A 23,515-nucleotide genomic window follows, 5' to 3' on the forward strand; every position below is an offset into this window, starting at 1 on the left:
GCAATGTGGTAAAACAAACAGCAAAGATTTGGCCATGGACAAGTGAGGCACAGCAAACAAGAGAGAGAAAAAGAGCAAACAAGAGAGAGAAAAAGAGAAGGTCAAATATTTAAAGTAAATAAATGAATAGATCATAAATAAAAGCTAAAATAAAACCAAAGTCCAAACACAAAAAAACTTCCACAAAGTTTTGAACCGAAATGTATCCCACCAACCTATTACAAATATAAAACGCAATCCATGTTTACTTTAAAAATAAGCCTCACTCTGTTTCACTGAAACTTAGTCTAATGTTGCTATGCATAGAATTGTAGTCCAAGGGAATGTATGGAATATTAGACTGAAAACTAGAAGCCAGTTACAGCTACATTACATATATCATCCAATCTGAAATTGGATTACTGGACTACTATTGCAAGTATTGGTATTGAGAGGCAATTCAGATCATTTCCACAGAACTTATTTTTTGAATGCACTGATAATCAAACAGACTCCAATCAGATTTAAATAAATAATGAAGACATGGAATATTATTTAGTAATATTATTATATGTGGATTGTAGCAATGCTTCACTGACGAACTGGCATTTCAACATCAAAATAAATAAACAGGATACTGTAGCTGTGAATGGATACAAAATGAGCAAGGTTAACAAGTACCTTAACCTTAACAAGGCTAGTAATGCGTATAACACTATCTGAAGAGTATGGCTTACAATAACACCTGCTGGATATCACCAGCAAACAGTATTACTTCACTGTTTTTGAGCTCCCAAAGCTATTTAGATGGCCACTGAGAAACCAGAATTGGAAGGGACTTTTTGTTGTTGTTGTTCAGATGATTTTATATACAACAATATATTTATTTTAAAAAATCAAAGTGATGTTGCTTAACTCAGCAAAGCTTTTCTTACACAAGTTTTGTAATCATGTAAAAAATGGTCAGCTCCATGTTAAAAGCTACAGGGGCGCCTTGCATACTCGTGACCATTGATGTTCATCACATTTCAACACTGCTTGAGCCTGCAAAGTTTTCAGCCAGTCATACTCTTTCTCTTCCAATCAATATGCATACCTGTAACTTCCTGCTGAAACCCCCTGCCACATAGAATCATAGATTGTAGAGTTGGAAGGATCGTGAGGGTCATCTAGTTCAACCCCCTGCACTGCAGGAACCCAACTAGATCATACATGGCAGACAGTTGTCCAACCTCTGCTTAAAAGCCTCCAGTGAAAGAAGGACTCCCTTCCACTGTTGAACAGAAACTTATTCCTGATGTTTAGTCGGAATCTCCTTTCTTGTAACTGGAACCCACTGGGTCGGGTTCTACCCTCTGGATTAGAAGAAAACAAGCTTGCTCCATCTTCCATGTGACAGCCCTTTAGATAGTTGGGAGATAGCCAGCAAATTGGCGCGCATCAAAGAAATACTTCTTCGGATCATAGCTGTCAAGTGTCCCTTATTTGAAGGGACAGTCCCTTATTCCAGCACCATGTCCCGCTGCTGTCCCTTATTGATAGATGTCCCTTAAATGTCCCTTAAAGGATGTCCCTTAAATTTCAAAGGAAGCAACTCCTCTCCCTCCTCCCTGCCGGCCAGGGAGGAGGGAGGCTCCAACTGTGTTGCTTGGCTGCGTTGCTTACCCAATAAGAAGTCTAAGAACGACTGGGGGGTGGAGCTTGCATGCCTTGTGTGTGGCTAGTAATGCAAGCTGAGGGGTTTTTTGAATGCTGGACGCCATTTTGTTGCACGTGCTGCTGCAAACTTTGCAGTGCAAAGCCAGGATGGGGAGCCATCTTAAGTTGAGGCTGCATAGGCCTTGTGGTGCATGTGATTCAGATTCTATTCAGTTGAACCTCTGGTTACAAAGTTGGTTGGACAGTGTTCTCGAAGCTACCAGCATGAGTTTGACCAGACTGCAGGAGGACAGGAAGACTGGAGTGCCTGGAACAGGTGAGGCTGCAGGTCCCTTATTTTGGCTGCTGGTCCCTTATTTTCAAGGCTGCTGGTCCCTTATTTTCAAATCTGTAAGTTGACAGCTATGCTTCGGATTGATCTCTTTGATCTCAGACTCTCCTTGGGCCTCTGCAACACTGTTTGTTATCTCACTCAATAATTTGGTTTAGGTTATCCAAATTATTTTATATATAATGAGTTAGTGAAGCACCACAGAATAAAGTAGAACAACCCCACCGCTAATGCACTATTATTGTGTCAATCGCCCTAAAAAGACCCTTCTGGGAGGCACCAAGGTCTTCCCCATGCGTGCTTCCTCGGGAGTAAGAAAAGGCCGCCTGGCAGAGAAAGCCCCCTTGCGATGATGGGCAGCCCAGTTGGCTCTGCCGACGGAGGCCGCAGCCTGGGACGCGGCGGGCGGCTCGCAACCGCCTCGCGGCTGAGGAGGACGGACACCTCGGCGCCACCTGGCGGGCTGCGGGGGGACACCCGCGTTTACCTCAGGCGCCTGGAAAGACCCGCCCACTCGCGCGCCGCGTTTGCGAAGCTTCTCGAGGAGGGCGGGAAGGCGAGCGGGCGGGAGGGGAAGGGGCAGGTGGCGGCGAGAAAGGGAGGCTCAGCGGTCGCTAGAGGCCGCTAGAGGCTCCGTCGTTACTCGCCTGCCTTCCTCGTACTCACCCACCAGTTCCTGAGGCAGCAGCAACAGCAGCATCGACATCCCCAAGAGCCGGCGAGTCCGCAGAAGCCCCCACAACAGCCGCAGCATAACGCCCAGCTGAGAAAGCGGCGGCGAAAGCCGAGTACCTCAGCTGCGCATGCGAGGTGGGGGGCGGGGAAGGACGTTGGGAGGGGGCCGCAGGGAGGCGCGCGCCGAACGCTGCTCCGCTCGTGCTACCGGCATTTCTGCTTGGCCTTAGAGAGGAAGCAGGCTTCCAATTCTTGGGTTTTGCCGTGGGTTTGGAAAAAAATAGAAGCAAAGATTCTCACATTGAAGCATCGTTGCGTGTGGGAAACGTGGTGGTCTTGGGGGTTTTTGGGGTTTTTTTTTTACAGAGTTTTGAAACATTTTAAATAATTCCTTACCAGTGCAAATACAATGCATAATTTTATCGCGCTGTTTGTGGGGCAGGAGGCAAACCTCTCTGGCTAAAAGGCGGCAGGTTATGACAGGACATCCGAAGTAATTCAGTGTTGTTATTGCCAATGTTGCTTCTCCCTCGTGTTGTCTTCTTATCCCCGAATAATAAAATATATTCCTTGGACACATTTGCCAGGCTCCATTCATTTTGGTATTGAGGCACTTAGAAACCTTGAGCATTTCAAAATTGAAATTCTATCTCAATTTTGAGATATAATTGAATATCTGTTTTATGAGTGTCTTAAACTAGATTGTTAGGCAGACTGACTATAACTAGAAAAGCAGGCTATACATATTGTGGGAGAGAGGCTGAGGAAGAATAATGTTTACACTCAGCGTAGGTTTATTATGTATATACTAATTTGTTTTTGCAACCATAGCCACACATGTACAACAGGGGTTGTTAAAAGTGGTGCCATTTCCCCTACCTATTCTCCTGTGAACTCTTGGGTGTATGCTATGAAATTTGGTTCATTACAGTTGTTTTCTGTGTAACAGTAGAAGCAACAAGAAATAACAGATGAATGAAGCAGATGAATGTAGTTCAATAGATGATTCAGCCATACAGGAGCAAGTTACTATAAAGATAGCCAACATAACTAACCCCTAGGTATGCCCTTGCTGGCACCCCAGAGAGGTTACTTTGGTGCTGCTAATGCAGCAAAAACAATGAGGGAGACATACAGCCACAGCAGGCACTGTAATTACAATGGTTTGACCTCATCCCTGAAGGCACACTCTTCCATTTTCTCCCAAGACAGACAGATGCCAACCACATGGCCATATTTATCATCATACAGTTGCACCAGGGCCCAAGCCTGCAATGGGACCCAAACTCTGAGCATTCACTTAAAAAGAATAAGTACGTCTCTAGCCCTAACAGGAGGAAAGCTATAAGGCAAAATGTGCAGCAACCCTTCTAAGCCATTTCTTTGAGGTAAACCAGTCTGCACCTGCCTTCCTGCAATGAGTAAAATCACAATGAGCACTAAGCTAAGTCTGAAATGTGATTGTTGAGTGAGTTATTGGACACTAGGCCAGGGTCATAACGAGCTGCTGTTTTCTCCCCTTTAGTGCTCTTTTCAGCTTCTGCCAGATTTTCTAATAATCCTTAGAATCTCCAAAACACCTACTAGATTCTCCCTTTGCCCTTCCTTCCTTTCTTCCTAACAACCAAGATGTATCTTTCCTCGTTTCAAATATGGGGCCACTGCAGTGGTTAAGAAGGAGCTGAGGGAAAACAGGGCATACTGCTTGATAAGGTGAGCTGAAGGGAAATCTCAACTGCATCTCAACTGCAATCAGATCTAGCCAGCATGACCAATCCTCAGGGATTATGGGATTTGCAGTCCCAAAGTATTTGGGGGGCATGAAGTTAGGGAAACCTATCCTAGAAGGTTCCAAATGCTACCCTATGCAGACACAGAACCCATATGAAGGACTGCACAGAGATCACAAAGAATTCTTGAGTACAGATACTGTGGACAAAAATGGGAATAGATAACGTCATCATACTGTGTTTCTGAGCCAGCTGCTCCTAGAGATAAAATGCTGGACTTCAGGGATCTCAGGAATGCAGTTTTTATGTCCTTATCAGAGACTGTAAGTGAAGAATGCAAATTATTCAGCTTTATGATATATTTGCATGAAGGAATTCCTAAATTTAAGAAAGAGGTGAATATAAAAAAATGTAGACAATATGTAAACCAAGGGCACTATGTCAGCAACCTCAGCTTTAGATTTTCATAAAAAAAGAGTTAAAGGGTGCTTAACTTTCTCCAAAGCCTGCTGCTTCTCAGCTTCATATCTCTGTTCCTATTTCACACGTGTTCACTTTTTAGGCCTGTTTTAAAGAATTAGTGTGCAAGGGAATCCACTGCTTTCCTTCCTTCCTTCTAAAATACCCCTTCTGAAGTAGTCTTTTTCTTTTAAATAATGTTGGTGAGGATTTAACTATGTGCAACTGCATCTAAGTTTCCATAGAATCTGAACCAGGCACTTACCTTTACCTGAGTAAATTAGGTTTAAAAGATACTGTAATTTGTGAACTGTCATACTTCCTTGCATGTGTGTTTTTACTAAATGACAAGAATAAGACACTATTAGCAAAAGATGAAAAAAGTAGGTTTTAAAGAAACAAAAGGTGGACACATTTTAAAGGAAGAAAAGTAGATCAAACTGAACAGTGTTTCACTGATACTGTTATTTTATTTTTAAGGTGATTATTGCCCTAGATTCAAAATCTTGCAATTTCAGAAGGGACTATTGCATAGTATGTGCCTTTGTTGCTTTCTTCATAAAACTACATGTTGTAGCATATACCTGTCAGGAATCTTATGCTCAATCAGCAGGAGAAAGGGGCAGTTCACACAAAGGTAGTGGGATGCAGCACTATGAGATCCTACCTATACAGTTGGTACAGTGGTTTTTGCTGAGTTCCTCAACAGAGTTCTGACTGTCCTGTAACATGTAAGTAAAGGGCCAAAGAAGGGGAAGGAAAGAAGGGGAAGGAAAAGAAAGAGAATAATAAGATGAGTCTACCCAGTTGCCTCCACTGATTGGCTCTTCATGTTGTGAAGATTATGTCAAATCTGCCTCATACACTGTCCCCTTGGCTCTGTTACTGAAAACTACTCATTGGAGAAGACTGGTTTGGTTTTCCTCCAGATGTCTGCTTTCTATCTGGTATTCTTGCTCTGTTTCTGCCTCTCCTTTATTTCCTGCTACTGCCCAAGTGACAACATTAATGACTTCTGTGACTTCATTCATATGCCACATTGTTCTCCCTTTGGTAGCCTGTCGGAGAACAGAAGTGACAGAGTAAATTTGATTAAGTCTTGGGATTATTATTTTTTAAATCACCTGGCATCAAAATTATATCAATGAACACGTCAGCTAAGCCTTCATTCTGGAGAAAATCCTTTCTCCAGTATCCATGAGACCTCAGATAGTGATGAAACTCAGAAAAAGGCCTCCACTTCAGAAATTTGTGTATGGACGGGACCATGTACAGACAGGATCATCCTTTGTACCTGGTCCCAAGATGTGAACAAGCTTAAAACAATTTGGAATTGTGTGTAGAAATGGGCTTGGAGGCACTGCAGTTTCTGAAGCACTGTCGGGTGAGAAACTGCTAGCTATTCTGGCTGGGCCTGATAGCACTTGAAGTCTATAAACATTTGGAGAACCAAAGTTTCCACACTCCAAAGGAACAACCAGTTGAAACAATGCTGAAACAAGGGGCAACCCTGGCCTGCAACCAGGAGCCATGTGTCCCATTTCACCACTTGAGGTGCAATAAGAAGTGCTGCCTGACCTCCTGCCGGTGGAAAACAGCACCAGCATTGGCACCAATTGGCTTCACCCTGCCTCGTGTGGGCTGGGCAACCCCATTCAGAACAGAGTGAACACCAATGCCTAGGTAGATGAAGCATTCAGATACTGTAACTTGACCTTGTCTGGATATTCAGCAAAAAAGGGGAAATTAATACATTTTTTGTGAACAATATTTGGTAGCTCTGGTTTAATATAAAAAGTATATTGCATTTCCTTTAAAATTTCAAAACAGCCCCCATAGCAAGGTTGTGAGAATATCAATTTATTATCTACAAGGAGAGTATATTTATTTAGATAAAATGTTGTAGACCTTAGAAATGCAAAACAGAAAGGAAAATGGGAGTTTGGTGATAAGAAAACTTTTACCTTGATTGTGAACATTTCTTATAAGCCCATTTAAGTGTCAGGATCAATATAGGTAATATGCTTGCTAAAAAAGAAGAAGAAACACACACCACCATTCTAGTAAAAAAGCCCACAAAAGGTCAATAAAACTGATGCATAATTAAAAACAGCATAGAAAATGCTCTGCAAATATTACTAATAAACATTTCACACTTGAATGTACTTAACAATAAAATACATTAAACTGTCATTTGGTGGTCACAAGTCATTCTAAGACCAAACCACTTATTATTAGGGTGTAAAGACGGGTGATTTGTTGTATTTGTTGTTTTGTTATGGGAACCTATCTGAAATAACTATGATGCCAAAATTCTAAAATTACAGTTTCACAGACAGGATTATTATGAAATTGATTCTGGCGGAAATGACTGGCAGAATCCGTGACCAGGGAGAAGAGTCGATGGAGGAAGACTGGAAGAAATTCAAAGACTATCTTCAGAAACACTGCAAAATTAAGGAATGTTAGAGTGATGTTGGATTGAAAATAAGTGGTTTCCAGCTGTACAGGTTAAAGTTAAGGATAGATTAAGATTAAAGATTAAGATTAAAGATGTTTAAAGAAATGGAAATTTGATAATAAAAGAGAAAAATTTAAAGCTATATGACATTAAGAGCAAGGATTAGGTTTAAAAAAGTTGAAGTTATATATTTTAACATTTTATTAAATTAAAGATTGGGATTAAAAAAGTGGAAAAGAAACTGCTGGACAAATAATGTAGATTGGAATACAAAAAAAGGAGGTATGAGGAAGTCCAGAAAATAAGTAATCTAAAATTGGAAATGGAAAAGAGAGTTTGTTTTTAATTGTTATGTTTCGTTTTTATTGTTAAGTTTTGTATTGTTTTTTGTGTGTGTTGTTTTTCTTTTTTCTTTGTTTAAAACCTTAATAAAAAATTATTAATAAAAAAAAAAATATTATGAAATTGATTCTACCTCTTGGAATGTTAAGGTAAAACTTGCCAGCAAATTTATTTGGATTGCTTCCATAGGGGGGAAATACTAACTGTACTTGAAAGTAAACTCCACTGAGTTTAAAGATGTATCTCAACCCCAGAGGAGATTAGACAAATGATGAGCAAAGATTTGAGCATTGATGCCAAGCTTTGGAAATATGAAAAATTGTGCACACTATTGGTGCTTTGTAAATGTTTGGAATAAAGTGTGTGTGTGTGTTTATATGTAAACACACACAAACAGTCCTTGAATAATCCAGAGTCAGTGCAACAAAAAGAAACTCCTATTTAGGAAAAAAAGTGTGGGGGGGGGAATCTAGAATCATCAACTGACTGTAAGCACTTTTAAGGCCCAATTTCTTAAATCTCTACAATGAAACTTCAAAATGCTTATCTTTGGCTACATAGTGCCCAGCTTTCTATGACCCCATAATATAATTGTCATTTTTCACAAAGCAATGTTTTATACCATTTCATATTTTTTGCATATTAAATTGTATAAAATATCGGTATGTAAAAAACTATAATGCATGGCCATGTTTCCCCCATTCATTTTCAAGAAATTACATACCAGCTATAAGTAGTCTCAGGAAAACACCTAGAAAAAAGGGGGAAATGGGTCTAATAAGCAAACGTCTCAGAATAAAACCTTGTAAGACTAATTATAGAAAGGCTACACATTCGGACTGGCAGCAACATCTGAAATGGCTTATAAAATGAAGTACTGCAGCTCAAGGTGGATTTTGTATCAGAGCTGGTGGGTATGTTTACTTAACTCATTTTCACACACACACCATACATACACGACAGGCACTTCAAAAATTAATATTATATTAAGAAACCACATGGGTTTAAAAGAATAAATGTTGACTTTACATGACTCAAATCTCAAATCATAATTGTTTTTTGCTGTGGTAAGAACTTCCTTTTAAAATACTAAAGTTGCAAATATCATTTTAAAACGAAATACTTGAGGATTATGCAGACTATTTACAGATTTTCACAAACAGGAAAATTAATTTGTTTTATTGCCTGTCAGCTACATCAAACAACTACTTCAGAAGCTTTTGAGAATGTGTGTTGGGGTGGGAGAGGAAGTGCAGAAACTGTTGTTTGCTTTGCTGTCTGCCAGTCACATGGAGCAGCTGGCAGGCAGCTACTTGAGGGACTTCTTGAATGTGTGTGCATGGTAGCAGGTTTTTGCCTTCTCAGTAGTGGCACCCATCCTGTGGAATGCCCTCCCTTCAGATGTCAAGGAGATGAGTAACTATATAACCTTTAGAAGACATCTGAATGCAGGCCTGTATAAGGAAGCCTTTTAACGTCTAATGTTTTATTATGTTTTAATATATGTTGGAAGGCGCCCACAGTAGCAGGGGCAACCCAGTCACATGGGCGGGGTACAAATATCGAAATTGAAATGTGGGAGTGGGGTAAGAAGCAGCTGCTTGACATGGGCCTCAGGTGGATTTCTTGCTCTGAAACTGAAGAAAGCAAGGAAACAGGTTTTGATTGTTGAATGAGGTTGGTTAATTTGTATTTGTATGTTGACTCATCATTTTTAAATTTTAATTGTGGGTAGGGGCCTCAAAAGCTGGGAGACCCTGGTTAAGAGAAAAATGCCCAGGACCATTTTCTTAAAAGAGCAGTCTTCATAAAGGTGTGCTGTGAAGTATGAAGCATTTCTGCAAATATCTGTAAATGGTTACACCTCAACTGTTTCCACTCTGAATGTGTTTTAGTCTGTAAATACCATTTCTGATAATTGTATTGGGTCTTGGGATTTGTGAGTGGACAATTCAACCACTAACAAGACCCAATTCCACATACAAATGGATATTAAATTTTCATTTAAACTAAATATCCATGCATACAAATATACATGTGTCAATGCCCTAAAAGCACCAGTTTTAACTGAGTGCAAGATGTGTCACCATGGCTGCTGCATCACTAATGAGTAACCATCTGAACACAGAATTTAGCCCAATGCAGTAGACATTCCTGATCTGGTTATCCATGCTGGATGGTAATGGTTGGGACAACACTAGTTTCTATGTCATGTTTCAAATGACCACGTCAAAATTCTACATTCTGACTGAAGAGATAACACCTTGTGATCCAGCACCAGGAAATGGGATGCAAAGAGCAGTGCCTGTTCAGAAGTGCCTAGTGCTGACAATTTACAATATAGCCTTCAGAGAAGGTTGTTTGCCCCTGAATATCACCTTTGGGGTGGGTAAATTCAGCTTGCAAGATCTTCAGAGAAACTGACTAGGTACTAAACAAATATTACCTGAAAGATGTTATAAAAGTAAGAGTCAGAATAAAAATTCTCAAAGACTTCTAGAAGCTTGACTTCCCATGGGCTAGTGGTGCCCAGGATTCATTCCGTATCCACATTTTGCTGTAGAGGGTTGCAGTCCAGAGTTCTACAACCAAAAGTACTTCTACAGCATAGTTCTTCAAGAGGTTATGAACACCAACTGCTACTTTATGGGTGTCAATGTCTGTGTTATTGGGAGGAAACATGGTATAGCTATCTTCTGGATGTCCCGTCCTTGCTGACAAGCCAGAGGCTGGCCCAGTCTTCCCTGGCCTAGTGGTGCTTGTCAGTGATTTTTCCATGTGCCCCCTCAACTTCACCATTCAGGCATTCACCTTCAAACCGTAGCTGATGTCTTCCTACAGGTCTACATGGATAGGCATGGACTGTACCTTCAGCTACTACCACAGTTCAGCTTGGCTGCCTGTGAAAAGGCTTTGGCCATTTAAAGTTAAGGTGGAGGTCCCTCTATACCTTGCTAGATATGGATATCATTGTTGTCTCCTGTATCCTGCTCAAAAGCTGCAAGACGGGGGCCGGTATCCTTCTTGAGAAGCACCCTAATATGTCTAAGCTTGGAGATGAGATGGATGCTGTACCCATGGGCAGAGACCAGAATGTTAACACAATTCCAGTTAACCGATGACAAGTATGTATGCATGTGTAAATAAAACCATATATGTTTTTGCAGGTACCACCATCTTAGAGGTATGCATTTGCACCCCCAAATCTCTCACCGGTCAGAGATTTAGCATTTATAACAGTATTTTCAGAAATATAATGCTTACTCAGAGCACAAGTTGGAATATCAGGCAACCATTGCTTCCCACCGATGTAATTTATCTTAGGTGATCCGATCAAAATATAGCCAATATCACATTGAATAGTAACTTCATCTCCAATGCTGTAGTATTCTTTCTCCCCATAGATTATTCTTCCATTACGGATATAGAGTTCAGTAGTGTCTGGTGATGTTCTAGCTGAAAACACAAAAAAACTATTAAAAATAATATAAAGAAGTACTAAACTGCACACAAAATAGGAAAAAAATTCATACTTGTGCAACTTGATTTTGCAAAATGCAGAATGTTCTATACAAAAAAGTTAAGAAAACTTCCTGATATTATGTATAATATTGTGCTATTTTACATCTGTCAGAAGTGTCTGGGAGCTGCCATTAGGAGATCTGGAGTGAAGTGTCAACAATAAGCAGATGACACCCAGCTCTGTCTCTCTGTTCTAAGTGAACATTCATTCATCATCCAGGTGGCATTGTTACTTCTTTCTCCTGGGATGGGGCTAAAAGGAAGATTTTTAGGTCATGTTTGCAAAGCTTGGCGTGATGCATCCTATTAGGTATTGATAGCTAGTTTGTAGATCCCTGGAAAAGGTTAAGAGAGGGTGCAATCCAGTTCACAGCCACAGTATTGTACCTTCTCTTTTACTTCTTCCACTGGTCAACTCTGCAGCCCTGGCCTATTTGTCATGGTTCTAACCCCATCCCATTCTTGCATTGTGCAAAATGAAAGGATTCCAAACTTGCAGCTTTTGCTCTATCACTCCAATGGATTTTTTCACTAATGATTTGTTTTCATATTAAAAACATTGTACAAGAACTGAGTGGTTTGGAATACTTCAATTTCAGGCCTTCTGCATGCTGATGCTATTGCAGTTATCTCCACCACATTAACTGGAATATGGAAGTTACTGAGCAACTAAGTTTTGTATGAAACAGCACCTATTATTACTGCAAAGACTAAAATTCTAGGTATTGGCAAGAAGAAAGCTCATACAGTGGTGCCCCGCAAGACGAATGCCTCGCAAGACGGAAAACCCGCTAGACGAAAGGGTTTTCCGTTTTTGAGTTGCTTCGCAGGACGAATTTCCCTATGGGCTTGCTTCGCAAGACAAAAATGTCTTGTGAGTCTTGAGATTTTTTTCCGCTCCCCCCCCCCTTTATCTAAGCCGCTAAGCCTTTAATAGCCTTTTAGTAGCTAATCCGCTAAGACGATAAGCCTTTAATAGCCGCTAAACCGCTAATAGCGCTAATCCGCTAATCGGGTTGCTTCGCAAGACGAAAAAACCGCTAGACGAAGACACTCGCGGAACGGATTAATTTCGTCTTGCGAGGCACCACTGTATATGGCAGCTGGGCAATCCCATGGCCAGCCACATTCATGTAAGCCACATTCAGTACTAACTTTCATGCAAAGGGACCCAGAACTGAATCTCTAATCAGGGACAGGATATTATGAGGTGCACACAGCAGCTAGCATACCACTAAAATAAAAATATCAACTGTCATTGGGATTAAAATATATCATTTTTAGTCCAATAGACCAATGCAGCCAATGTTCTGGAAAGCAAGTGAAAGCATTCATGTAAATACACATGACAGAAGTCTGTCAAATTGTACTTAAGATACCTTTGCGGGGGGCGGGGGGGGGGATTAGACAAGGACCAGGTTCAAATCCACAGTAAGCCATGAAGCTACCTAGGTGACCTTGGGCCATTTACTGTCTCTTGGCCCAAACAGCATTCCACTGTTGATGTACAGATAAAATTGGGAGACATAGACCTATGTACACCACCCTGAACTCTATGGAAGAAAGGTGGAATATAAATGTAATAATGAACAAAAAAGTAAACAAAAAACTGCTAGAAGAATGAAGCAGCTTCAGAAGATGTCAAGACCACATATAATGGTGTGGGTGTGTCTGCCCATCTGTGATTTACCTGTAGATAATGGGAAATACCTGTCTTGAGTATGGCGTTAAAAGGAACATTTATATATGGATTTATATACATACAGAAACATGGTTGTATAGAAGGATCCCACTGATTGTAGCCTTTGCATTTTACAGTCATCTTTGTGGTTTCATCAAAAAAAGAATGGTTTGGATGGCAGTAAACTGTGATGGTATCTCCAATTGTGTATTCAGATTGCAATGGATACACACTCCCTTTGGGCATTACTGGAGCACCACAATTTTCCGGATAAACTATAACAAGAAAAATAAAACTAGAAGATATAAATGCAAGACTAATAGTATACAATCTGTTACAAGATTCAAGATGCCGCCATTGTGTCAGGTACCTGGATTTTTGAGCAGGCCGTCCTAACCATTGGCGCTAGGGGTGCATGGCACCCGGGCGCCAGGCTCTCAGGGGTGCCAGACCAAGAGCCTGGGGCCGAGTATTGGAGTCCGAGGAAGAGCCGCCAACAGCCGGACTCCAACGCTTGCCCCCGAACTTGCACTGAGCAGCCCGCAGCAGAAGAGCCTGCAGGGCTCCGACAGGTTCTGCTCCGCTCAGCTGTCAACTCTTCCCCCAGCTGCATGGCCGCTGTTTCATGGCCCGGAGCGCCATGTAACGTGGGCGTGGCGCAGTGCATCCTGTTGCATGCGCCAAGCTGCGGGTTCCTTTGCTGGCTTTTCCACTGTTGGCGCACACTCCCAGCACCACCCAACGTGGGGTGCCAGTGCAGAACAATGGGGAATGCAAACGGTATCTCCAGACGGGATCTGCCACGCGCCGACGGCAACAACAAATCCTGACGAATAGGAGCATGCGGATCCTGTCCGGAGATGTTTCCTCTGCTGCCGCTTGCATTCCCCGTCATTCTGCACTGGCACCCCATATTGGGAGGCACTGGGAACATGCGCCGACAGCGGAAAAGCCAGCAAAGGAACTCGCAGCTTGGCGCATGCAACAGGATGCGCCACGCAGCGCCCACAACGTTTCATGGCGCTCCAGGTGCTGCATGCGCAGCCAAAACAGCCGCCATGCAGCAGGGGTGTGTGGAGGCAGCGGGCGGACAGCCCGGTGACTGCCACCCAACATTTTGTCATCGTCCCCAGCATGGAACCCCCACCCACCTTTGTACACCCCTGTGCGTGGGGCGCTGGCACCCCCGTTGGTTGGCGCTTTGAGTCCCTGCATCCCACAATTGTTCTAAAGGTAAACAACTATTTCCTAAACAACTTTGGGGTCCCCCCCTTAAAAAAGGTTGACAACTCTGGGCAACCTAGGAGCACCAGGCGGATCTTTGCACCCCGGCACTGTATATGCTTAAGACGGCCCTGTTTTTGAGCTCTGTAAGAAGGCACAAAACAGTTTAACACCAATTACGTCATGGCAAGTCATGCAAACCCTATTCTTTTGAACACAACAGGAGAAAAGTTAAATTATTCTTAAACTTTTGTTCTTGAAATGTTTTCTGTGCAGTCACACATTGGGTATGCTTGTAAAACAAATGCTATTAGGCAAACGGGATAAGAGTTACCCTTTCAGAAACAAATGACTAACATCTATGTGATGAGTGAAGCTACAAAATCTCTGTGTAAGCTAGATTTCAATGGACTTCTTTAAAATATTGCACTTGGGAAGGTGTAGGTCCTAGACCATTTGGCAAGGTGTAGGTCCTAGGCCAGGAGTAGGGAATCATCCACCCTCCCTTTCTCTAAGGAATGTGTATACATGCTGTGGTGGGTATAAAGCCAAGGTTGGAATCACCAGCACTGGCTGAATGTGAGGTACTTTCAAGTTATCGGCAGTCAAGCTGAAGGTAACATGCTATATGGCGATAACATAGCATGGTGAGCTAGCATGGTAAAGTGCTAGTGGATCTCTATAAACTTGGGTCTTTACAAGATTTATTTTTAAAACCACAAGAACTGAATTATAGTAGATTAGTTCATGATGCAGCTGCATCTCTTAGATTTTATGTAGCTAGTGTGTTTATTTTTTGTCTTGTGTCATGAGACATTGAACAGTTTATATAATTTGAACTGAACTGTCTGAGCAAAGAGTTTTCTGAACTGGGAACTCCAGAAAAGGCTGACTACTGGAAAGCAGGAAGAACCTGACATTCTGCTCAATGACTCTGCTAGAGCTGTGCAGACTCTGTTGATCACACTGCTTGAAGTTTGGTATAGTATCAACAAACGGATGGTAGGCCGAGTATAACAGGTTATTGGCCAACTGACTTCTATAAGTCTAGCAACGGTTCATGTGATGGGGCGGATGCTGAACACCAGCATCATTCTTGCTTACCTGGCTAGCACTAGGGCAGCAGCAAACTCAGAGCCGCGGCTTTTGCTGCCACTCTAGCAGTTCTACGATTGCGCACACACAGCCCCAACCTTGCCTTTGCTGCTTGTAACTTAGCTGAGCTGAACTTGCAGCTCCATACAGCAGCCTTTATGCATTCCACCTTTTGATTACGTTCTGCCTTGGATTCCTTAATTGTCTCCTCCTAGCACTGGTGAACTCCAGACACTATGGTACTTCCTACTATGATTTTATTTTCTGTCCTCCCCACTGGAGTAGACACATGCAAAACTAACAAATGTGTTTTCAAATTTGGGCTGCCCCTTCTTCTGCATTAGTGAACCATTATTATACTAATGTTTAAGCAATTAAAGCTCAATTGGTTCTCTGAACTTTGTGAGATATAACACAAAAATACACCTTGGTGGCCAACATTCTTTACTCCTTTTTAAACATGCCAGTTCCCTATGTTTAAATGGCTTTTTATTGTGGAATAACAAAATTATATTCTAATCCAGTGCTTTTTTCAAAGCCTTACTCTTTTTGCAGGATGGCACTTCAGGGACCCAAGAACCGTTCTCCTCACAGCGAATAAAATAACTGCCGATTAAGAAGTATCCAATTTTACATTCAAATGTAATACTGCTGCCATAGGTATAGGAATCTCTAAATCCACTTAATTTTATTCCATCTGGAACTACTGGATTGGCACACATAACTGAAAGTGAAAAGTAAAATTAAAAAGCAGAACTCCTTAAAAACTAGAATATTTACATTTCTGCTCTCTTGAGAATGGGATATTTTCTGATGAAACTTATTAAAAATTATTCTCTCCTAAATCATTAATCTAGATCAGGAGTGGCCAACCCCTTTTTGGTCCAAGGGCTATGTTTACCATTGGCTAACCCAATAGCTGGAGTAATATATATTATCATTAAAAAAGAAATGTTTAGACTCACTTTATGTATTGGGTTGCTATAATTTGTTCACCATTTATAATTGTGCAACTTTAGTATAATCACCTAAAGGAACAGCCACTAAGGGTCAAATGCATGTTATGACAAGCACACTTTTCTTTTAAGTGGTCTTAGAACCGGCCACTTTCTGCAGGAAAAGCAGTCTCACTAAGCTTCAATTCAGATTAGGATTGCAATGTGGATGAGAGAGTGGAGGTTTAACCCCACACCATTTCCCCAGGCCCACCAGCAGCTTGTCTTTGCCCCCTGAATACATTGTTTACTGCATGAAGCACATTTCTGAAGAGGAACAGCTTTTCAGACGAGTGCTTTCCTGTTTGAGGAATACTTTTGTAATGGTTGTGCAAGATTATTGGTTGATAAAATAAATCCATCTCCTGTGAGGGTTCAACATTATCTTTCTGTAAATTAGCTTTTGCACTATTGGGAAATCAGATTCCTAGCAATCAAACAGTTAATAGGAAAACATGAAGAGTCAAATAATTCTGCTTATGTGATTGTCATTGACAACTAGCTAGCTAGCATCTTTATGAATCAGGAGTGCTAAGAGATAGGATGGCAGGGGCAGCAATTCCAGTGGCCTGCTATAAGTGCATATTCTGTTTTCCTCCAGCATTATTCTATTTGTTCTTTTAATGTTTGGCTTATTTTCAAATATACATCTGTCTCCAGTGATTTCTCCTTCAAAAGGAAGACAAACTTGGCAAAACACTGGAGCACTCAGGGAAGCAGGAAACATACACATGTATTTATAAAATCCTATCACTGATCTGGACATAGCAGCACACAGCTTCCTAGCAAGTCAGTAGGCTTTTTTAATAGCATCACTGCAGATATAATTGTTATGAAAAGAAAATCAACCTCCACATGTGGGTAGAGGGAATTCCCCTCTCCACTGTGCTTTACTGTTATTAGCAACAATATCACAAGAAATGGAAGGTGCTGCAATGACCAATAATGTCTCATTGTAATGGTATTTTATCACTATTTCTTAAGGATAAGTCCCAGTCCCATTGTGAGAGCCATCAAGACTACTTGGAGGAACTACACAAGAAATTCCTAGAAAAATATTGAACAATTTAGCAAATAGGCAAAACTTGGATAGAACTGTTGGGAGTCTGGTAAATACGCTGCACTGATGTGCAGAGAGAAATAGTCTGGAGTGCATGTTGAGAGCACAAGAAAACCTTAAGGTGTATTACTTATGACAAACAAAGCCATCTTGAGTACAAATATTCCCCACAAAAAAGGGGTCCTGCAGGCCCCAGGCATGAGTTGGCCACCATTTCTGTCACCTGCTGTCTTTGTTGTTGTTGTTTAGTTGTGTCCGACTCTTCATGACCCCATGAACCAGAGCATGCCAGGCACTCCTGTCTTCCACTGCCTCCCGCAGTTTGGTCAGACTCATGTTGGTAGCTTCAAGAACACTGTCCAACCATCTCGTCCTCTGTCGTCCCCTTCTCCTTGTGCCCTCAATCTTTCCCAACATCAGGGTCTTTTCCAGGGAGTCTTCTCTTCTCATGAGGTAGCCAAAGTATTGGAGCCTCAGCTTCAGGATCTGTCCTTCCAGTGAGCACTCAGGGCTGATTTCCTTAAGAATGGATAGGTTTGATCTTCTTGCAGTCCATGGGACTCTCAAGAGCACCATAATTCAAAAGTATCAATTCTTCGGCAATCAGCCTTCTTTATGGTCCAGCTCTCACTTCCATACATCACTACTGGGAAAACCATAGCTTTAACTGTACGGACCTTTGTTGGCAAGGTGATGTCTCTGCTTTTTAAGATGCTATCTAGGTTTGTCATTTCTTTTCTCCCAAGAAGCAGGCGTCTATTAATTTTGTGACTGCTGTCACCATCTGCAGAGATCATGGAACCCAAGAAAGTAAAATCTCTCACTGCCTCCATTTCTTCCCCTTCTGTTTGCCAGGAGGTGATGGGACCAGTGGCCATGATCTTAGTTTTTTTGATGTTGAGCTTCAGACCTTATTTTGCGCTCTCCTCTTTCACCCTCAAAGGGTTCTTTAATTCCTCCTCACTTTCTGCCATCAAGGTTGTGACATCTGCATATCTGAGGTTGTTGATATTTCTTCCAGCAATCTACTTCTTATTTCATTAGAGTTTATTTCTAAGTAAGTGTGGGTACGATCACAACCACAAATTAAGAGCAGCTTTATATTTCTTATGTTTAAAGCATTAGAGTAACTTTTTAGAAATCACCAAAATAAACGAACACGTTTAGAGCAACACATACCATGACAGGGGTCTGACAACGGTGTCCAGGAACCGTTAATACATGTAGTTGTGTTAGTTTTATCATGCACTCTTACAGCACCTTCTTTGCATCCATATATTGCGAAGTGGTCATATATATACATACCGACCTCAGAAAAGGGAAATATTGGTAAATCGTCAACATCACAGGTCTCTGGGTTCATATAAAAAGACAAAGATTAATATGACACATAAGCCTTGGGAAGTAAAAATCCTGTTTACAGTTTCACTATATTTGTTCTAAAAAACTAAATATGGGATAATTATAACAAACAATAATGAAAGAAAAACACTGACAATGCAGTGAAAGTGTTTTAAGTTGAGTTCATTAAACAGTGTGTATTAGCAGACACCTTTCACACTGAGGACTCAATATCCTTAATCTTCTCTTCTGCAAGCTCCAGTGAAACTAGCTCTGATGTTCTTACACAGTTCTTGTTAATTTCAAATAAAATGTTCCTACTGGAATGCCTTTTGAAGGAAATGAGCAGAGCAATCCTTATGGTGGTAGATCTATCACAGTTTCCTAAGCCAGGCCCATGCAAGGAAGGAGGACAACTGGGCACACTTGCCCCAGGCCTCGGGGGCTAAGCAGGCTGGAAGGCCCTGCCAGGGGCCTGCCACACTTACACTGTCATGTCACAAACATCCCAGGCCTCCCAGCCTATGACAAGCTCTGCAAGGTTCGTGGTGGTGGTCCTAAGCCTTGTTGGTTTGTGCCGTCCTTAGCAACTAGTTTTTCTGAGGTGGGGTGGGGATGTTTTCTCCAGTGAGAAGAAATTAATTACCAGCTCTCAGTCTAGCACAGTTTCAGATCTCTTTGGCAGCTTGTCAGTGTAATGGAGGAACCCAGGATCCTCATCCTTCCCAATGAGTCGTCAATCCACCTTTGACACAGATTTTTTTTTTACATCTGCTGCAGGTCTAGGACAAAACCATCTTAATCTGATCCCTTTAAAAAAATCCTTCAGCTAACTCTTTTCAACTGGAGTTTTTCCACAGAAAATAAAGAACATGTCTCTTTACTCTCTATAACACTTCTCAAGCTAAAACCTCTGTAGCAGTTGACAAGCAGTAAAATACATACATACATATCTTGGGCCCTCCTAATAGTAAAATGCAATAACAGGTAGGCATGAAGCACATACATACACTATCATAAAATGATGAACCCATAAATTAGCCAGGAATGAATCCAACATTCTGCCAGCACATGGGCTCGCGCCTTGCATTTACCCAGATTAGTGAATGAGGTGTGATACTCTGACGGGGGTCTGAGAGACCTCCTGTCTCCCCCCCCACCCCAAAGGTGGTGATACTACGTACCATTGTGTACCACCAGAAAAAAAGCACTCTTTTTTACAGAGATGACCAGGAAAGGCTCACACACCATTAATCTGAGATTATCTGATTCACTTACACAAATAACAAAGGCTGCAGCCAGATGCACTTTGGTATCTGTGCCATGTCAAGAATAGAATCATAGAATTCTATATTCTATAGAAAGTCTTATTTTAGATGTGATGTAATGGAAACATGGATCTCATTTTTTTGTTGGGGTAGCTTTATTTCTCATGTTGCCAAATATCCCGTGTAGAATTTATAGGCTTCGCAATTTATGGGCTGCAATCCACAATCACCCTATGCCAAGTTGGTGTGTGTGTGTGTGTAGATTGAGTGAAGACATTTCTGGTGGCTCTTTTTGCTGACAGTGTGCCACTTGTGTCACTCTGCCAGCAAAGATTTCCCCCTTTGTCCCTTTGTCCACTGAATTGTACTGGCAGGTGGAATGCTACTGGTGGTATTCCCTCCACCGGAAAACCCTGAAATCCTGAATTCTGGTGGATCACCAGGTGCTCTCAAAGCGCTTAGCTAGATAAGCAACTAGGTATAAAGACCCTGCACAGTTTGTTTTGTCTTGTCCATATGATTTTATGTATTTGATATTAACCTTGGGTTCTTCATTCTACAGCTGCCCCCCCATCAAGTAAGTAAATAAATAAATAAAAATAGTTAACTAACTGACCTATGCGTTGCAGCTAGCTCGTGTGTGTGTGTGTGTGTGTGTGTGTATTATCTATATATAATGAGTTAGTGAAGCACCACAGAATAAAGTAGAACAACCCCACCGCTAATGCACTATTATTGTGTCAATCGCCCTAAAAGACCCCTCTGGGAGGCACCAAGGTCTTCCCCATGCGTGCTTCCTCGGGAGTAAGAAAGGCCGCCTGGCAGAGAAAGTCCCCTTGGGAGGATGGGCAGCCCAATTGGCTCTGCCGACGGAGGCCGCAGCCTGGGACGCGGCGGGCGGCTCGCAACCGCCTCGCGGCTGAGGAGGACGGACACCTCGGCGCCACCTGGCGGGCTGCGGGGGGACATCCGCGTTTACCTCAGGCGCCTGGAAAGACCCGCCCACTCGCGCGCCGCGTTTTGCTTCTTGAGGAGGGCGGGAAGGCGAGCGGGCGGGAGGGGAAGGGGCAGGTGGCGGGGAGAAAGGGAGGCTCAGCGGTCGCTAGAGGCAGCTAGAGGCTCCGTCGTCACTCGCCTGCCTTCCTCGTACTCACCCACCAGTCCCTGAGGCAGCAGCAACAGCAGCATCGACATCCCCAAGAGCCGGCGGGTCAGCAGAAGCCTCCAGGGCGGCCGTTGCATAACGCTGAGCGGCGACGGCGAAGAGAAGGCAGGCTCGCAACTGCGCGGGCGAGTGGCGTAAGAGAGTTCGGCGATGGTCGCTGTTCAGCTCGCGTTCCCTGTTTCCCCCCTATAGCATTTCCCACCTAGAGTGCCGGATGGATCCTTTGCAGACTGTACTTTTTCGCTACGTTTCATTCCTCCCCACCTCAGTGGAAGATGACAGCTTGCTTGCGAAAGACAGCGGGGAAAATCCAGGATTGTATCGCATCTGTGGTATGTTGGTGGACTGTCCCATTACTTTGAAAAAAGTGTAGAAATCATGCTCTCTCACATCGAAGTATTATTGAGTGGGGAAAATATGGTTCCTGCTGCTTTTTAAGGTTTTAAAGATCAATTTCTTTTTAAAAAATCCTAGACAGTGCAATGCAGTGTTTTACTACGCCATGTGACAGGCTGAAGAGAGTGTCTAGACGTGGCTGAGAAAATGTGGTTTATGACAGCTATATAATGCAGTCCGGTATTATTATCCCAGTATTGTGGGGTGCTGCCTGTGGCTTATGACTAGTCAAATATGTAACTGACGGCTGTATCCCTTCATATCTGTTGCAGAAATCTGCCAGGACCCATCTTTTGGGGGTGTTTAGGGGGAGACACTTGGGCTACTGGAGAGCCATCTCTATTTGAACAAGTATTTGTCTTTTGGTTATTGCTGCTTCGGCTCTTCTATTTGATATATTGATATATTGAAGCTGTCTTTTGTTTTATCAGTCTTTCAAGGTTGACATTTTATTGATTTTCAATACAAACTAATGTTTTAACCAGATTATTAGGCACTTGGAATATAAATAGAAAGACAGGGTGCAGCTTTGAGAGAGTGGCTGGGGAGGAATAATTTAGAAGAACCATCCAGTGATGATTTATTAATTTAAAGCATTTGTTAATAATAAATAATAATAATAATAATTATAATACCCCACCCATCTGGCTGGGTTTCCCCAGCTACTATGGGCAGCTTCCAACAAAATATTAAAATACAATAGTCCGTCAAACATTAAAGGCTTTCCTAAACAGGGCTGCCTTCAGCTGTCTTCTCAAAGTCTGGTACAGTAGTTGTTTTTCTCTTTGACATCTGGTCTCAGCCTGTGTACCAGATTAGTTAATTTTTTTAATCCAGAATTGTTATGTATTGCAACAGAAATCTATTACACCATAGCCATATACAACAACCAGGATTGTCAAAGTGCTGCATTTCTCCCATATCCCGCAGAAAGAATTTCTCAGATAAATCAACACAAACTGCTTTCCTCTCTCCCAGCCAAGCCTTTCCTCATTTGAATGTAAGCACAGTTGGAATAAAAAAAGAGACAGTGTGCTGTTAGCCTATGGGATGTTTATGTAGTAGAAGCAACACAGAGAGATGGGTGGACTTGACTCAAGCTTGTTCTCTAGACAGAGAACAGTAGAAGCAACAGAAAGTACAGAGTTTGCAGGAAATACAGTTGTACTAGGAGCAGCTGTAAACAGGACTATGTATCAACAGAAGCAGATGTGGGCTTCTTTAAAGAAAGTCCCTAAATCCATAACAATTATTACTGCCTTCATAAATATTTGATGCAATGATGAATAATTAGTGGCTGGCTGACTGACTGTTGCTATCCACTTTTAATTGCTACCTCTCCCAGATATAACGGGAAATTGTGGCTTTAACAAAGCATGATTTGACAACCAAAGTCAGTGTGCAACAAAGCGAAGATGAAGTAGGGAAGTGTGCAGGTATTATGCACATTCTAAATTTAACAAACTATGATTTATTTAGCTGGGATAGTTACATCTGAATTTGCCTGAATTTCCCTATATCTGAACCTTTGTTTTCTTCAGCACGCTCAGATTTTGGAGGCTTCCAGGACCTGTCCTTTTTTACTTGTTACTCAGTAAAGTATCATAAACATTGATAGTGTTACTTAAATAATAATGTTAAAGTTTCAATTTGAGGATTAAGTTTACTAGCCAACCAGATGGCAACACATGACTTTTAAGCATGTAGCATGGAAGTGTATCTAAGCAACTGCATGCAGGTCTTGATATCCGAACACTATGTTTTCTCATGAATTGTTTGTTAGGCAAGCATTTACATGAGTTGACGATTTCCATTGATTGCTATGAGGAAATTGTTAGTGTGTTCCCAACCATGGAAATATGATCCCAAAATGATGAAAACCTGGGAAAACCCTCTGAAACATCGAAAAAGGCAAACAACGAAGGCAAAAATGCTATTACAGTGGTACTTCGGTTTAAGAACAGCCCTATTCGCAAACAATTCGATTTATAAACTCCGCAAAACCAGAAGTAGTGTCCTGGTTTGCGAACTTTACCTCGGTCTAAGAACGGAATCCGAACGGTGGAAGGGCACTGGCGGCGGGAGGCCTCATTAGGGAAAGCGCACCTCGGTTTAAGAACGGTTTCGGTTTG

The 23,515-nt window shown here is 42.0% G+C and overlaps 1 protein-coding gene and 1 long non-coding RNA gene across 2 annotated transcripts in view; both read right to left on the reverse strand.

Moving 5' to 3' along the window:
* The window catches only part of LOC308479527 (complement receptor type 2-like), a 92,255-nt gene that overhangs the window by 38,063 nt on the left and 30,677 nt on the right, over positions 1-23,515 (reverse strand). The window contains exons 10-17 of the mRNA XM_081010235.1: positions 15,703-15,882; positions 12,923-13,114; positions 10,901-11,092; positions 8,361-8,387; positions 6,798-6,861; positions 6,412-6,553; positions 5,501-5,555; positions 2,640-2,939 (exon numbers count right to left, since the gene is read on the reverse strand). Of these exons, the coding sequence (XP_080866361.1) occupies positions 2,640-2,939; positions 5,501-5,555; positions 6,412-6,553; positions 6,798-6,861; positions 8,361-8,387; positions 10,901-11,092; positions 12,923-13,114; positions 15,703-15,882 (1,152 nt within the window). The remainder of the gene's footprint in view (positions 1-2,639; positions 2,940-5,500; positions 5,556-6,411; positions 6,554-6,797; positions 6,862-8,360; positions 8,388-10,900; positions 11,093-12,922; positions 13,115-15,702; positions 15,883-23,515) is intronic.
* On the reverse strand, positions 18,481-21,939 carry LOC308478933. The gene is made up of 2 exons (XR_013987377.1): positions 20,977-21,939; positions 18,481-18,566 (listed from the first exon to the last, which is right to left on the reverse strand). It is a non-coding gene; the product is annotated as an uncharacterized lncRNA (long non-coding RNA).

Source organism: Podarcis pityusensis (genome assembly GCF_964106645.2).
Source record: "Podarcis pityusensis genome assembly, chromosome: 6".
Taxonomy (NCBI): domain Eukaryota; kingdom Metazoa; phylum Chordata; class Lepidosauria; order Squamata; family Lacertidae; genus Podarcis; species Podarcis pityusensis.